This window comes from Myodes glareolus, chromosome 6, assembly GCF_982192425.1.
Source record: "Myodes glareolus chromosome 6, mMyoGla1.1, whole genome shotgun sequence".
Classification (NCBI taxonomy): Eukaryota; Metazoa; Chordata; class Mammalia; order Rodentia; family Cricetidae; genus Myodes; species Myodes glareolus.
The window spans coordinates 89,979,498-89,996,957 of NC_142031.1; the positions used below are offsets into that span (position 1 = coordinate 89,979,498).

The following is a 17,460-nucleotide window of genomic DNA, read 5'->3' on the forward strand; positions in this document are numbered from 1 at the left end:
TCCGCGGGCAGCCGGAAAACCCGGAGCGAACCGGCCCGGGCGGCGGCGCATGCTCAGTCGCAGGCAGGTTCAGCCTGCTAGTAGGAAGCTCCAGCGCTACACCGGCGGCGGCGGCGGCGGTAGCGGCGGCCGCGTTCCCCCGCAGCGACCTCGGGCTCTTCCCCGCCCCCGCCCGATTCCGGACCCGGGGTTCCGCCACGCACCGAGCCTCGCGCTCGAGTTCCCCGTAGGCGAGCGGGCGCCACCGACCCGAGCGTCCCTCCACGCGCCGTCTCTCGGCGGCCCAGGCCGTGCCGGGGAGCGCAGCCCCGGTTGCGGGCGGCGGAGGGCGGCCCGGGGCGGAGCGGGGGGCCTGCCCCGGGGCGGTGGTGCGGGATGCCGCCGCCGCCACCGCCGGGCTGCGTTGGTTCTCGGCGACCGGCGCGCGTGTCGGTTGGGTGTCCGGCCGCGGGCCTCGCCCCCCAGCCGTCTCGCCAGCGCTAGCCGGGCCGCGCGGCGCCCCGAGGGGGCCGGGCTGTGCACGGGCTGCGGCCCTGCTCCGCGCCGCGAGCCGCCGCCCCTCCGCCAGCCCCGAGGCGCCCCGCGGGCACCATGCAGGCGCAGCAGCTGCCCTACGAGTTTTTCAGCGAGGAGAACGCGCCCAAGTGGCGGGGGCTGCTGGTGCCTGCGCTGAAAAAGGTAAGAGCGCCGAACCCGCTTCCCGGGCGCAGTCGGCGCGGGGCCGGCCGAGGGCGGGGAGGCGGGGCGCGCACCGCCGTCGTTCTCCCCGGTCGCTGGTCCCCGGGAGGACTGCACAGGCGGCGAGCTTCTCCTGCCCGGCTGCTCCAGCAGTTGACACTCGCCCTGGGTGCGTGGGAAGGCCGCACACAGTCGGGCAGGGTTGGCCGGGATAATCCAAGCGCGGAGGCGACGGTTGGGGGAGCCTCGGTTTACCGTGGAGGTCAAAGAAGGCCACTGCCTACCTTCTCAGTCTCAGCGTGCTGCGGTCAGCCTCCCGTTTTAGGAGTCCAGTGCGCCCTTAGTGGCTTGAGAGTGCCCTGCCACAGTGCTTGCCTAAGTAATTGCGAGGTAGCCTGCCAGCAAGAGCACGGCCTGCTTGGTTTTGCTCGCCCTCAGTCATAACTCCCCGTTCTCTTGACACCCTCCAGCCCCCATGATGCCCATGCCACTGTGTTCAGATGGGTTCTTCTGGGGAGTCTAAGTATCTTCGAACCCTTGTTTGGTCTGGCATTTTGCATTTTCAGTCTTTGTTACTTTGAGTTTGCCAGAGGTTAAAGTAAATTATTTAGAAATGTTGTTACATTTTAAAAGCTCCTAAAGCAACATTGTGAATCGTCTGTCCTTTGGTTTGGCTTTTTGAATTTTTAGCCTCTGTTTGTTACTTTTTTAGTTTGCTAGTGGTTAAATCTTTGGAAATGTTGTTACATTTTAAAAGCTTCCAAAGCAACACTGTGACTTAGTAAATACTGTACTAAGGCATCTGAAACCGGTGTTTGAATGGATTTTAAAACAACCAGATTGTTTTTTGCTTTTATTTGCCTTACCTGTAAAAATTTCTTTACTCTTTCAGTAGTATTAATCTAGATTTCTTGTCGCTCAGATAATTTTCGTGCTATCTTTGCTAAAATACAGTTTTGTTTCTATTGAGAATTGAGAGTTTGCTGTACCATTATGAGGAGCCCTTCTTCTTCTTCTTTTTTTAAACCAGAGTTTTGAAAGGTGTTTCATATTCCTCAAAGACCAGCGACTTTTCGTTTCTCCTTTACCCTGTTCGTTCCTTCCCCTCTTGGTATCTTATGGCGGAAACGGCTTTGTTGGAAGAAGACCCTGCTTTTGTTTTTCAGATTTAGGTTACTGGTTTTTACCCTCACGTGCCTAACTGCTTTCAGACCGCTGTGGTGTTTTCTAAGAAAATCAAAGAGACCACCTTGTCGTGCATACTTTGTTCATTAATGATTCCATAAGGCCTCACTCTGTTTTGACTTTGGCTTTACCTGCACTTAGCTTGTAGAAGTGTGCCTTGTGATGCTAGAAGCTTGGCGTCTGGACAAGATGAGACAGAAAAGTTGATTTCTATGTATAAAAGCCCTCAGAATACTACCAGTTTGGGGGTATTTGGCTTAAAAGCATGTAGCTCCTATTCTAAGGAAACCTTCAAAATAACACGAGAATCCTTTGAAGTGGTGGAAAGTGTATTGTAGACGTTGGCAGACCTCTCTAACCTGCCACATGGGTGGCCCTTGCTGAAATCTATTCAGAGACAAATTTTGTTTGGCTGGCATTGTGATGTTTTTGTTTTTCAATATATGTAATTAGTATCTTAAAATGGGAAATATCACATATGGTCTGAACTCCTATTTTTTCTTTAATTATAGATAGTCTTGCCATACATTTTCACACAACAGTAAATTGCTAGACTTGTAAATGGCTGCCTTCTTTAGAAAGGGTTGTGTTTTCAGTTTACCATAGTGTTGTTCATGTTCTGGAGCCTCATAGTTGGTTGGTTTTCCACTTCAAGCAGAGATTTCCCTGCAGAAGTGATATGTTTACAGCCTCTCGCTAAGGTGTCAGAGTCTTCCCTTCATTTAAGTTCTCAGCTGCAATGCTCTTAAGATACCTAAGACAGGTTGCACATATTTCTCATAATCTGAATATATGCTTCTAGCTTAAAATTACTGAATTATCATCTGTGTGCTGGGTATTTCATGTAACTGTGTTCTGGGACATTTTGTGTGGGTGTGTCCTTATCTTGAACTCTTTCTTCAGACTTTAAACTACTTGTATAATGCTTAACTATGTCTTTTCTTACCGGAGGCTTTTTGGACAGGCTGTTCCTTTTATCTGGCCTAATACTACTCAACCTCAGAGATTTTTCTCAAACCTTCAGGGCTGAGTTGGATAGTGCTCCATTGATTCCTCCTAGCATCCTATCCTAACTCAGCAGTGAAACTGAAGTTCCGATTTACTGGTTCACGTTCTCAGTCCCTAGCTAGAGAATAGGAATGTTATCTTACCCTACTGGACTTCCCATACAGTGCTGTGTCTGACACCTGTTAGGACTCATTTTGAACAAGTGTCTTTGTGTGTTACTTTGAGTTTGCTAGAAGTTAAAGTAAATTATTTGGAAACGTTGCTACATTTTAAAAAGCTTCATTGTGACTTAGTAAATCTTCAAATTGTCTTCCCTCTTTTTGTTTGGCAGTTGGAATTTTTAGCCTTTATATGTTACTTTTAGTTTGCCAGTGGTTAAAGTTATTTGGAAATGTTGCCAAGTACATAAGGGGATACTTAAAATAAAACTCACCCCCCACCACAAGTTTTTAACTTTGTTAATGACTTTAGAATTTTACTTGATTGGCTCAAAATGCTGGTCATCCCTGCCTCTTCTCTGTGTATTGCTGCCCACCTTCAGGCAAAACCTCATGTTTGTGAACCTCTAACACGGTTTTGTAATCTACTCTCCTAAGTGCTTGGAGTTTCCTCTCCTGGGTTACTGGGGTAGCCTCTCAACTGAGTCCCTTGCCCCAGCCCACTTGCCTTTATATATTTCAGAAGTTATAATATACCTTTGAAAGTGTTAAACATGTATTTGTTCAGGATTGTTGATGTCCTTTAAGTTAAAATGTAGTTTTCAGCATGGGATTTATAAGATGGCTCTATCCTGATCTTTCTATTTGATTTCCTACCAAAGTATTTCTAGATGGGACAGCTACTTTTCCTGAAAGTCTTTATTAGGCCCACGATGTTTTTCCTTACTACATCTGTCACATCCCTCAAAGACATGGTGCTTATCTCAGAACAGGTATTTGCCCCTGGCACTATGGATAAATGGCATAATTAAAAAAGACTAAGTGGAAGGTGGCAGTGGGTATGTCTGGAGAAAGAACTCATTTTTAAGCAAGGGTTTTTGTTTTTTAGACAGGCTCATCCTGTAGCCCAGACTAGTCTTGAACTTGTAACTTAGCTGTCCTGAGTCAACCGTCCTAGTGCTGCGGTCACAAGTATGGGCTAGCACACCTGGCCTATGAGGGGTTTTAAGTAGGAAGTAACACTGATTTGAATTTTAGAAACTTTACTTTGGTCAAGGAAGGGGGGGAATGGGACCTAAAGTAAGAGAGAGAAGCTGAAGCCTGCTTTACTAAGTTCATCTAGAAGAAGAAATGTATTTGCATTAGGATGGATGCTATGTGAATGGTATTGAGAAGGCAGAACTGTCAGGCCTTAGCACCTCACTTATGATTGCAAGAATGTTAAAGAAGTGTGAAGAATCTTTTCGGGCTTACTTAAAGGTAGTCGCTGGACTTTAGGTGGATGAGAAGATTTGGAACATGTTGATTTTAAAGGCCCTTTGGATTGTCTAGGCATATTTCTCTGGTTGGCAGCTTGTTTTTGATACCTGATGCATTCAATCTGGAAGTCTGAGATAGAAACCTAGATGAGGTCTGTGTTTATAGAAAGACTTATAGTACAAGTCAGGTTCAGTAGTATAAGCCTGTCATTTCAGCAATTCAGGAGATCCATGCAGGAAAAGTAGACATTCAAGGCCAGCATGGACAACTTTTTCAAGACCTTGTCTCACAATAAAACATAAGAAAAGGACTGGAGATGTAGCACAGTGTTAGAGTGGTAGAGCGCAAACCCAGTGTGTGTGAGATCCTGGGTTCAGTCTCCGTTCAGATGAGCATACATAGGAATATGTGGTAGGTCTGCTTAGCTCCTAACAACTATCCAAATGTCTTATTTGTCTAATGGTAATCAACAAGGAAATGAATATGTATAGCCATATAGTGGAATAAAAGGGAATATGGGTTACTGATATATATATATGGCAATGTGCTAGCCCACTTCATAACCGACAAAGCCAAACTAAAAACAGCCTGTTCTATATAGCTGTACTTTCATAAAATTGTAAGAAATACAAACTAATGAAGACCATTGGTTATTATAATGACAGACTTTTAGGTTAAGTGTGCTGACATATGCCTGTCATCACAGCATATGAGAAGCAAAGGTCGAAGGTTCAGGAATTAAGGTCATTCTTAGCTACACAGGGAGTTTGAGAATCTGAAGGAACAATAACAAAACCAAAGAGACTTATGTTTACTTATCTTGATTGTGCTGAAGGTGTCATATGTTGGTATATGCTAGCTTCTGTCAGATTATGCAACTTAGATATATGCAGCTTATTGTTGAATAGTTGTTTCTCAAAGAATAGCAATATAGCCATCATTTTAGAGTCTATTACTGTTTCACCATGTTTGCTTTATCAACATGCCTATCCACTCTTACCTCCCATCAATCTATTGTTTGGTTTTGAGACAGTCTTACAGTGTCGCCTGGAACTCACTATAAAGCCCAGGCTGGTCTCAGACTCATGACAACCTGTAGCACAAATTCTAATTGTTCTTAATAAAAACTTGGAGTCAGATATTAGGGGTGAAAGCTGAGAGATCAGAGAAGCAGTGCAGCCAGCCACTAGAGAGACCTTTTCCCTCTACCGAGTCCTCAGACCAAAAGGACAATCCTGTCCCCAGACTGCATCTGATCTCCTGTCTTCTCCCACCTTATATTCCTCTCTCCACCTAGCCATATCCCTTCCTGTTTCCACCTCCCTAGTGCTGGGATTAGTGGGACTCCCAAGTACTGGGATTAAAGGAGTGAGACACCACCGCCTGGTCTCTAGTGGCTTAGCTTTGCACTCTGATCTTCAGGCAAGCTTTATTTTGTTAAAACACAAACAGCCTGGCAGTGGTGGTGCATGCCTTTAGTCCCAGCACTCAGGAGGCAGAGGCAGGCAGAGGCAGGAGGATCTCTGCAAGTTTGAGGCCAACCTGGTCCACAAGAGCTAGTTCCATAACAGGCTCTAAAGCTACAGAAAAACTCTGTCTTGAATAACCAAAAAACAAAACAACAACAACAAAAAACCCCCACAAACAAAATATCACTACAACAACCATCCTGTTTCAGTCCCTTCCCTCAGCAATGAGCTATTCTGTCTGATTGTTTTTTTCCTTTCAAGACAGAATTTCTCTATGTAGCTCTGGTTGTCCTGGAACTCACTTTGTAGACCAGACTTGTGCCAAATTCACAGAGATCAGGGTATGCCACCACACTGGGCACTTATCTGATATCTTGATGAATTTTATACTTGAAGGTATAAGAGCACATTATTTCTAAATGCTTCAACCTGCGTCAGTAACTAGAAATCAGTAGCTTTTTTACAGTTCCTTTTGTTTTTTTTATGAGAAGTTTATATACAGTGAATATACAATGTTATTTGTACTGCTTAATGAATATATACAGTTTCTACTAAAGTATAGTACATTACCTTGGCTCTTAAAGTTCCCTTCATGCCCTTCTAATCAATTCCTGTCCCTCGTCCCAGAGACAGCCACTGCTGTAACCTTCCATCATTCCACCATAGGTTAATCTTATCTGCTTTGGAACATCATGTAAATAGATTCAAGTAGTGTATATTTTTAGTGAGGCATTTGAGATTATGCTTTAAGAATTCAGTCCTTTTTTCCATCATGTGACTATGTCACAGTTTGTTTATCTAGTGGATGGATCTGATGCTTTAAATTTGTAGCTATTAATAAAGCTGCCACCACTTTAAAAATTTTAAAATTGCATTTATGTGTTTACGCATGTGTGTATGTGCATGCATGTATGTGGAGGTTAGAGAACTTGCATGAATCTGTTCTTTCCTTCAGTCGTGTGGATCCCCTGGATCAGACTCTGGCATGGTGCCAGGTGAGCCATTTCACAGGCCCAAATGTTCTTTTGTTGTTGTTGAGACAGTGCCACGTAACCCAGGCTGGCCTTGAACTCCTGATCCTCCAGCCTTTGCCTCCTAAATATTGGGGTTACAGATGTTCACGTTCAGCTTTTATGCAGCTAACTCTGCAGTTTACAAAAGCACAGATAGGACAGTAACTAAAAAGAAAACAGTTTCGGCGATGCCTAGATAAACTCATTAGCTCAGGACAGCTTGGGAGTGACTTCTGGTTACCACTGAGGCAGACAGGGATAGTGGGCAGATGGGGCTCCTCATAAAGTCCGATTTGTTCATTTCCTGATGGAGTTGGAGGTTAGGGTGCACATAAGAGAAAATAGTTAACATCCCCTCCATACCCAGTTCTTTTAAGTTTTCTGGTAATATTGGTTGCTGTAGAATTTGTTCAGTTGTTTCTGAGAAACACTTATATTTTTATTGTAAACTTTGTTGTAGTAAAAGGCTTTAAAATGTGCCTTGGTATCTTTTGTCCTTTCTAAAATGGCTTTACTGTTGACTTGAGTGTTCCCGCCCCTGCTGCATGCCTTCGCTGTGTCTGACCCTCTGTGAGCCGGAACAGACCCTCCTTGAGTGGTTCTTAGGAGTTTTGTCACAGCAGCTAGCAAAGTAGCATAACTTAGATGGGTTATCTGTAAGTAGCATTTCTGGTCATTCCTTTTCAGAACTCTTTTATTTACTTTGCTTGAATTGTACCAATTGCAAGAACTTTAGTACCATGTTGAACAATATGAGAGTAAGCATTCTTTGTCCTCTGCCCAATTTTAAAGGGAACACATTCAGTCTTATTCTTGAGTGTTGGTTAACTATAAGGTTTTTGTGAATTCAAGTTGAAACTGTTATTTCCTTTATTTTATGTGCACACACATGCTTGCTTGTGTGCATGTGAGAACATTTGTGTGTGTGTGCGTGCCATCGTGCGTAAGTGTGTACGTGCGTACATGTTTATGTTCATGCGCAAAAACATACGTGTGTGCCTGAGTGTTCACGTGTGTGCTTGCATTTGTGTGTGCACACAGACATGTGTGCCACAGGCATACGTGCTCGCTCGCATTCATGTGTGCATGCATGTGTATGTTGTATGCTTGCGTGCATGTGTGTGCTCAGGCGTGTGTGTGTGTGTGTGTGTGTGTGTGTGTGTGTGTGTGTGTAGGTATGCCTGCTCTGCAGCACTCATGGAAGTCAGGATGGAATTTTGTTGTTGAGACAGGGTTGAGCACTGGGAATTAAGGTGTGTGCGTGCCCCTGCAGTGTCTCAGAGAACTAAGCTTGGTGATCTGAGCTCACCAACTCCTGTAAGTTGTCCTCTGACCTTCATGTGCACACCACCTAGGTATGTATGTTTATACATACACACACACCACACTAGATAATAAACTATATAGAAAAAGTTATTCTGAGCCGGGCGGTGGTGGCTTACGCCTTTAATCCCAGCGCACAGGAGGCAGGGGCAGGCGGATCTCTGAGTCTGAGGCCAGCCTGATCTGCAGATCGAATTCCAGAACTGGCTCCATAGCTACTGGGAAATCCCGTCTCGAAAAACTAAAGAACAAAAAAAAAAAAAAAAAAAGAAAAAGAAAAAAAAAGAAACAAAGAAAGAAAAGAAAAAAGGTATTTTGAATCTCATGTCTTAAAACCCACTGTCCATTTATTTTCTTTCTTTTCTTTTAAAGTGTATTTTGAGGGCTGGAGAGATGACCCAGTGGTTAAGAGTCCTTGCTGCTCTTGTAGAAGACCCAGTATCTGTATGACAGCTCACAACCACCCATAACTCCATTTCCAGGGAATATGATGCCCTTGTCTGACCTCCACAGATATCAGGCATGCACGTGATACACAAACATAAAGGCAAGCAGAATACTCATATGTATAATATAAAATAAACCTACAAAAAAATTTAAATGTATTTTTAAAAACCATCAAAAATTCTGTCAGAAGTTTCAACATTTGGAAAAACTGTAATTTCTTGATAAATATAATTGAAACCAAGAACAGGACTGATTTCTAGAATTCTGCCAGGATGCATATAATGCTGTTTATAAAGTTTGCCTAATGGTCCAAAAGTCACCTGCACATACTATTGAAACACACTCTTGTGCTAATTATGTATTTTCGTCCTGTATACTTAGTTTTCTCTTATTCTGTGTGGTAAGAACTTTATTCAGCTGGGATTCCTATGTGTCACAGAATTTACAGTAACACACTATCAGTAAAGTCATAAAGACTTTTTACTAGAAATTTATACACAGTAATATTTTCAGAAATATTACACAAAATCAGTGATCCCTGATTATATTTCTTTTAAAACATTTTAATTTTTTCAAGACAAGGTCTCTGTGTGATCCTGGCTGTTTGTGTATTTAAAACATAATTTATAGTCCTCTCTTAAACAGCAAATTTGCATTAATTATTAAGTCTTTGTAGCCTGTTTATTTTCCAGACAGACTCTCTTATAGCCCATGCTGATCTCAAACTGAGTGAGTAGCTGAAGATGACCTTGAACTCTTGCTCCTTCTACCTTCATCTCTGTAGTGTTGGGTCACAGGTTTCTGGCACCATGCCCAGTGTTAAAGTAGGTAATATCCCTATTTCATTTTATTATTTTTAAATTTTAAATGATTTTTATTTTATGTACATTGGTGTTTTGCCTGTATGTGTGTGTGTCTGTGTGAGGGTGTTGGGCTCCCTGGAGCTGGAGTTACAGACAATTGTGAGCTGCCATGTGGGTACTGTTTATTGAACAAGGGTCGGGAAAAACAGCCAGTGCTCTTAGCCTCTGAGCCATCTCTCCAGTGCCTTATCCCTATTTTATAAAGTAGCAAGTAAATATATCTATCGTCCAGAGTCACATTGCTGTCAAATTAAAGAAGTAGGTTTTAAGTCATGTTTTAACTTACATATGTAAGAATGGCCTGCATATAGTTTTTATTATTTGTGCAATGGGGAAAATATGGTCCATCTTGCAAAACTGTTTGAAACTATGCCTCCTGTTCTTCTAAGAGTAAGAAAGTTTCTTTGTGGGGTGTGCTGCTACTGGGAGCCATATTCAGAGTGGCCTATGCTGCCACCTGAGGCCATGGTGATGTCTGGGTCCATGCTGCCACTGAGGGTCATGTGTGGGCCCATGGTCCTACTGTGGCTGTGGTCTGTGCTAATGTCCATGGCCCATGTTGGATGTCTGTGGTCAGTGCTGCAGACTCAAGTCGTGTCTGCAGGTGAGTATCTACGCTGCCACCTTGAGGCCGTGTTGGTGTCCATGGTCTGGGCTGGTCTGTGGTCCTACTGCGGCCAGGGGCTGTTTTTGTGGTCTGTGCTGTCACCAGAAGTGACATGATCCATGTTCCCACTGACCGTGAAGAACTAGGAGGCTACTTTTGCTGTGAGGGAGGGACATGGAATGCTTCTGTAACAAACGTTACCTCCCAACCTCCCCTCAAAGTAACTGCATAGACAGGAAGCCATCAAAGAGAAGTCTTAAAAAGTGTGATGGGTGCTGAAGTGTGGTTCTCTACAGTTCATCGATTCTGGAGGGGGTGCAGGAGGGAAGGGTTCAGTTCTGTTTAAGGAGCTGCTCACTGGGAGTTTGTTCATGCTTCAGTGAGTAAGGCAACACAAATTGAACTTTTTTTCTTATTTTTTATTCTTTTTTTTAACTTTTTTTTTGAGGATGAGGTCACAAGGGTGGGGGTGCAGACAAGGAAGGACTGGGAAGTGAATGTGATCGAGGTGCATGATGTGAAATTTCCAGATAATCAATAAAAATGTTATGTTGGGAAAAAAAGAGTTAACAAGCTTTTAGTTAAATTGTTTTTTTTTTAAGTTTTTTTAAAATTTGTTTTTATTTCATGTGCATTGGTGTTGTCCCTATGTGTGTGTCTGTGTGAGGTGTCAGATCCCCTGGAACTGGAGTTACAGACAGTTGTGAGCTGTCATGTGGGTGCTGGGAATTGAACCTGGGTTCTCTGGGAGATCAGCCAGTGCTCTTAACCACTGAGCCATTTCTCCAGTCCTAATTATGTTCTTTTAAAAATGTGTTATTTCACAGTTAAGATTTAATTTTTATTTATGTATTATTGTGTGTGCATTATGGGTGGGTCATGGGTCGGGGGTGTACCACAGCTTGTATGTCTAAGACAACTTAGTGGAGCCACTTCTGTCGTTCACCTTTATGTGGGTTCCAGTCAGGCTTGTGCATCTGTCCAGTACCCTCCTACTGAGCTATTTTGCCTGTGGCACATGAACATGCACCCCTCCCACATGTGCACACAAAATAGATAAAATGTACTATATATTTTTGATTGATGTGACTCTAAAAAGTAATGGTGTAACTGGGTATGGTAACACCTACATGCAATAACAGCAGTCTTGAATACACCTCAACCCACATCACACACACACACACACACCCCACCCCAACCCAACCCACATCACACACACAAACAATAATAAATACAATTTAAAAGATACAGCTATAAACCTGGTTCTTAGAAAGAATTATGATAGGATAATTGAAACACCAACTAAAACACTGATTCTATTTAGCTATTATGTAACACAGTGCTTCTTAGCAAACAGAGTATATTATAATACACAGAGCTCGCTTACCCACCAGTGCTCAACTCCAGTGAAGTCATCCAGGGAGTCTGGTCGTAGGTTTCTAAAACCTCACATACTGTTCGTAATTTCAACATCAAGCAATGAGAAACCAAGACAAACTTCAAAATAAGAAAAAGACCTCAAAGGCATGGACAATAGTTTAGTATGGTTTTTCTCTTCTAGTTTCATTGAAGTGAAATCAACTATGCTCTTAGTCAGAATTTAATTGGCCAGCTGTTTGTCTTTAACTTTTATGGGAGCAATCAGTTAAAGCTCTGGAAGAAAATCTATCCTTTCATTCTTATTTTGCCATATAATCACATTTACATCCTGAAATGACCAAGATTTTTTAAACACAGTGGGGAAAGCATGTTCTCTTTAGGTATAGATACTGTGTATATTATAACACACATACACTGAATAAAGGTTCTATATCTTTACAAAAATCTTTCTGATGGTGACAGGAAATTCCAAATTTTTGAATATAAGCAAATATTTACTCAACACTATTTTATTGTAGATTATTTTTAAAAGTATTTATTTAAAGTATTGCTTAATAATTAATGCAAATTTGCTGCTTAAGTGAGGACTACAAATTACATTTCAAATACACAGCCAGGGCTATGTAGAAAGAGTGTCTCCATTTTTTTTAAGTATTTTAATTTAATGATGCAGAATGCATGTGCTGACTTGATAATGCATATTCACATATAATATACTTCTCTCTCATATCCACAACTCAACAGATGGGTGAATACAAAGGAATGACCATGATCATTTCTTTTTTTTTCTTTCTTTTCTTTTTTTTTCTTTTTTTCTTTCTTTTTTTTTTGTTTAATTTTTGTTTTTTTAGACAGAGTTTCTCTGTGTTGCTTTAGAGCCTGTCCTGGAACTAGCTCTTGTAGACCAGGCTCGAACTCACAGAGATCCACCTGCCTCTGCCTCCTGAGTGCTGGGATTAAAGGTGTGCACCACCACCGCCCAGCCCCGTGATTATTTCTTAGAGTAGACTATATTAACAAAGTTTATTCCAATCCATTTTTTTCTTTTATACTCCATAACATCTTCTTATGTTGTTAAGATAAACCCTGGTGCCCTAGGTTAGCCAAATTTTCAGTCATTCGGGTTTGGTGTCGGACATAGTGCTTTGATTGTGTTAAAGAGCTGCTCCCAAGGCTCTGAAAAGGACGAGCAGCGTAGACAGTGCCATTTTATCCTTTCTGGATGTTGTTTGCTTGTTTGAGACAGGGGCTCACTATGTGGACCAAAGCCTGCCCTTGGGGAGTGAGGGTAGGTCTCATTTTCATGTACACCACCTTTGCTAGGACTGCCAAACGAATCTAGTGGTGATCAAAGTACCACAGAGGTAAAAGATGCACTCCTGCCTCAGACTACCCACTCTGTATTATATCAGTATTTCAAAGACAAGGTCTCATTGTATAGCCGGGACTGGCCTTGAGCTCCAGATCCTACAGAGCTACAATAAAAATGACTCCAATAGGCCCATAGGGAGTGGCACTATTGGGAGATACAGCCTTGTTGGGGGAAGTGTGGTCTTGTTAGAGGAGGTATGTCATTGGGGGTGGACTTTGAGGTATGCTCAAGCCTGGCCAGTTTGTCTCAATCTCTTCCTGCTGCCTGTGGATCCAGACATAGAACTCTCGGCTGCTCTCCAGCACCTCCCTGTTTGCCATCATGTTTCCTGCCATGGTGGTAATGGACTAAACCTCTGAACTGAACTCTGAGCCCCAGTTAAATGTTTTCCTTTATAAGATTTGCTGTAGTCATGGTGTCCCTTCACAGCAATGAAACCCTAAATAAGACACCTGCTAAGGCATCTCACAGGCCTCTTTGTTTTTATTTTTAAGACAGAATGTAGCCAAGGTTGACCCTGAACACCTGATACTTCAGCCTCCGCCTCCCATATATCTGGATTATAAACCTGTGCTGCCACATCCTGCTGGGACTCACTTAGTTTTCAAAAAGGATTTGTTTTATTTTATGCATTTTTCCTGCATACGCCAGAAGGTGGCACCAGATCCCCTGCACCTGGGTCCTCTGCAAGGACACGTGCTCCTAGCTGCAGGCCATCTCTCTGGCCCCTTTCTTAATTTTTTAGAGGTTTGAAGTCAATATCCAAACAGTGAATAGAACGTATGAGTTGGTTTAAAGAATAATAAAATTAATATTTGTGTGCCGAACACAGATTTTAAAGGTCATTTATTTTATTTAGAGACAAGTTCTCATATAACTGAGGTCAGAGGGTTCTGATCCCCCAGAACTGGAGTTACATTGATTGTAACTCCAAGTGGGTGCTGGGAATTGAACCTGGGTCCTCTGCAAGAGCAGCAAGTGCTTTTGATTGTTGAGTCCCTGCATGTAGTTTTGAAGATGGTTTCACTCATAGCCCAAGCTGGCCCTAACCTACTTATATAATACAGGCTGGGCTTGAATGTGAAGCGGTTCTCTTGCCTTCACTTCCTGAGTGCTGTGATTACAGGCATGAACGACCACTCCCAGCTTTAAAACTCCCAGCATTAAAAATTTTTCTTTTCTATTTTATTTATTGTCTCCTCATTCTGTTTTCTTTAAAGCAGATTACTCTGATTGCTTGGCTGAGTTTTCCTGTGCAGTGTCTTTTGTGATGGGTTCCCAATGTTATTCACTGACTTATATGTTTTGTATGTTCAGATTTTCTTGGTTGTTGTTGGTGCTCCTGGTTTGTTTTCAGAATCAAGACGAGTAATTTCTTTTTTTTCCTTTAACTTTTTATTGATTTTTGTGGATTTCACATCATGCATCTTGATTCCACTCATCTCCTCATCCATTCATATCTACCCTCTGTCCTTGCAATCTCCTTCTTAAGATAAAACAATGAAATTTAAAAAGAAAACAAAAAGATAAGAAAAGTCTCGTCATGGAAGCTGTAGTTTGACACAGTGAGTCACACAGTAAACCCTTTGGTTCATGCGTTTTTAACTTGTAAGTGTTCATTGCAAAGAGCCATTAGTCTAGTTTGAGGCCTCTGGTTTCTGCTACATTATTGACACAAGCCCTCACATATTGACACAACAAGAATATCCTCTTGTTGTCCTGTGTCATGGAGATCCTGAAGCTTTGTGTATGCAGGACCGGCCCCTTCACGTGCTCCAGGCTAGAAGGGTGGATGACGGGATGAGACAGCTGACGGCTCTGCTTCTGGGCCTGGGTGATTGATTGCTGGGTTGGTCAGCCCATTAGCTCTCCCTCATCCCTACCACCATGGTGAGCTCTTCAGCACCCCCACCCCTGCAGCTTACCCTGTGCAGTAAGCAGCAAGGGGCAGGCTGTCTCACCTACACCTACACCACCAGGGCCTGCTCTACGGTGTTGCCCAGGTGAGGTGCAGAGCCTTTCCCAAGTGCTACAGCTGGTGAGGGGCAGAATCTCTTGCCTGCCATGGTTGTCTAGGGCTAGCGGGCAAGATGAGCAATTTCATATGAAATCTTTTAATTATTTCTTGGATTTTTTGATTTATTCAACTATATCTAAAGTAAAACCAGAATCTTAAAAATTACTGCGAGAAACCCTCCTACCCCGATATCACATGATCTTCTAATTCTGATAGTTAACAAGATCTAAGTCCAGATCTAGTGAGCTGTACAGTACCGACTGCCACACGTAGGGAATGCTTCCTCTTCCCAAGTCTGCCAGTCATGCATTTATGCCTCCAGCCTCGCTTCAGTGTCTTTAAGATAACTTCTCTTCTGCCTCAAGTTGTAAAGGTAACTTCATAATTTGTTTTACTATCCGATGTTTGTTTACTTTTGTTTGGGTGGACATGTGTGATGGTCAGATCCGGTTGGTGTCAGGTGTCTTCCTTGACCATGCTCATTTTATTTCTTGAGGCAGGTCTCTCTGAAACTGTCATCTAGCTGGCTAGCTTGCCCACGGATCACCTGCCCTCCGAGTGCTGAGGCTACGGCTGGTTACTTTGCCTGCCCAGTATTTCATGGGTGCTGGGGATCAGTTCACTATCCATTGAGCCATCTCCTCACCACCGTTTATGCTTTCTCCATAGATCTCTAAACGTTTGCTTATCAAAGCTAAATACTTAAGCAGTCTGTCTCTCGGGTGGCACTGCACCGCACCTAGTGATACCATTCACAAAGGACCAGAGGATTCGGAGGCTAATTGTCCTTTATAAAGATCAGCTTTTCACATAATGGTTTCATGTACTAATGAATATTAGCTAATTTATTTGTTCCAAGTTGCAATTTTTATCTTTCTTCATTTATTATGAATCCTCCCATAAGGAAGAATTCCTCCTTAATTAGGGATATTTGGTTATTATAATGTACAGATCAGACAGAAAAAATTTTATGTATATTTAATTTTTTTCAGGGTGAGGAATTAGTACCACAGTCATTTTCAATGTAATTCAGTGTTTTTTTGTTTTTGTATTTAAATGAACAATAGCAATACTCAGTTTTGGAAAGTGGAAAGTCCAATATCAAGATTGTTTTGAGTATCATTTACTTCAGCCTTGTATAAAGCTATTGTATTTTGAATAGTTACAGTTTTTTTGCTTTAGAGGTTTGTTGTTGTTGTTTATTTGTTTTGTTTTGAGACTGGGTTTCTCTGTGTAACAGCTCTGGCTATCCTTTAACTCACTCTATAAACCTGGCTGGCCTTGAACTCACAGAGATCTACCTGCTCTGCCTCCCTAATGCTGGGATTAAAGGCATGTGCTACCATGCCCAGTTTAAAGGTTTTTTTTTTAAGATTAATTTTATTTTTACTTTTATATACCACATATGTGTGAGTGCCCACAGAGGCCAGGAAAGAGGGCTGACTAACCTGAAATTACAAGTGAGCTATCCTGTGTGATGCTGAGAATTGAACTTCCTAAAGAACAGCAAGTGATCTTAACTGCTGAGCCATTTCTCCAGCCCTTGACTTGGTCTTAAAATGATTCCATATTTCACCAGACAGTGGTGGCACATGCCTTTAATCCCAGCACTTGGGAGGCAGAGACAGGTGGATCTCTGAGTTCAAGGCCAGCCTGGTCTACAAAGTGAGTTCCAGAACAGCCAGGACTGTTAAACAAAGAAACCCTGTCTTGACTCCTCAGAGGAAAGCTGTGGCTGTGCCTGGTCTCTGGGGCCCTGTCTGTCTATGTGGTATGCCTTAAACAAAGCCCCATAAGGGATGTGTCAGGTCTTAGATGACCACCTACCTACCTGTCCCTTCAGGATCTGGGTGACTGTCACTGTGGATACCTGGATATCTCACAAGAAGATGACTAGGTCCTTGGCTGATATCTAATTGGGCTGCAGCATCTTCATGGTGGTTTCCAGTGCTTTGTTGGTCTTTTGTTTCCAAAAGGCTGGGTTCTGTCTGCTGGAACGTCTTGTACTCCAAGGTTCTGTAGCAGCAGCACCCAGGCTTATATGATTGTGTCTGGTAGTAGGACAGTGGTGGTATGTCCTTAATTCATCTTTATACCCTCACCCCTGCCAGTAACCAAAGCTTATACATGAACTTGGGAAGCAAGCGCTTCTACTTGCTGAGCCCTCTCCTTAGCCCCTCTTGCCTTTTAAACTAACCCTAGAGTGAGGTGAGGGAAATATCTGAAGCATCAACTATGACTTAACAACCATAACACAGATTTGAATAATCAAGTCTTTATTATTTGCTCTTATGGCAAAGGTTTTGAAAATACCAGCCTCATTTCAGATTCTCTCATTATACTAAAGGCTGAGAAGGTGGTTCAGTAGGTAAGAGTACTTGCTCTGCAACCATTAGGACTTGCAACTACCAGAACCCACATTAAAGCCAAAACCAAAACCAGGCATGACTGTGGATACCTGTATCCTGCACTGGGGAGCTGAGACAGGTGGCTCTCTAGAGTCGCAGACAGCCATGTTAGTCCAAATGGTGAGCTTCCTTCCAGTTTAAGAAGAGACCTTGTCTGAAGACTGTAAAGTGACACACCAGTGTCCTCATCTGGCTTCTTTATGTGCATACATAGCACCATGAAGGGATGTGTGAGAGAAGATCTGAGCTTAAGACATGATAGAATACAATCT

At 42.7% G+C, this 17,460-nt stretch overlaps 1 protein-coding gene across 4 annotated transcripts in view; it reads left to right on the plus strand.

Annotated features, from left to right (window-relative positions):
• Nucleotides 1-345: 345 nt before the first annotated feature.
• Nucleotides 346-17,460, plus strand: part of Sos1 (SOS Ras/Rac guanine nucleotide exchange factor 1) — an 85,042-nt gene continuing 67,927 nt past the window's right edge. For all 4 annotated transcript variants that reach the window (XM_087907320.1, XM_087907322.1, XM_087907321.1 and 1 more), the window contains exon 1: nucleotides 346-678. In XM_087907320.1, the coding sequence (XP_087763446.1) occupies nucleotides 592-678 (87 nt within the window). In that variant the 5' untranslated portion in view covers nucleotides 346-591. The remainder of the gene's footprint in view (nucleotides 679-17,460) is intronic.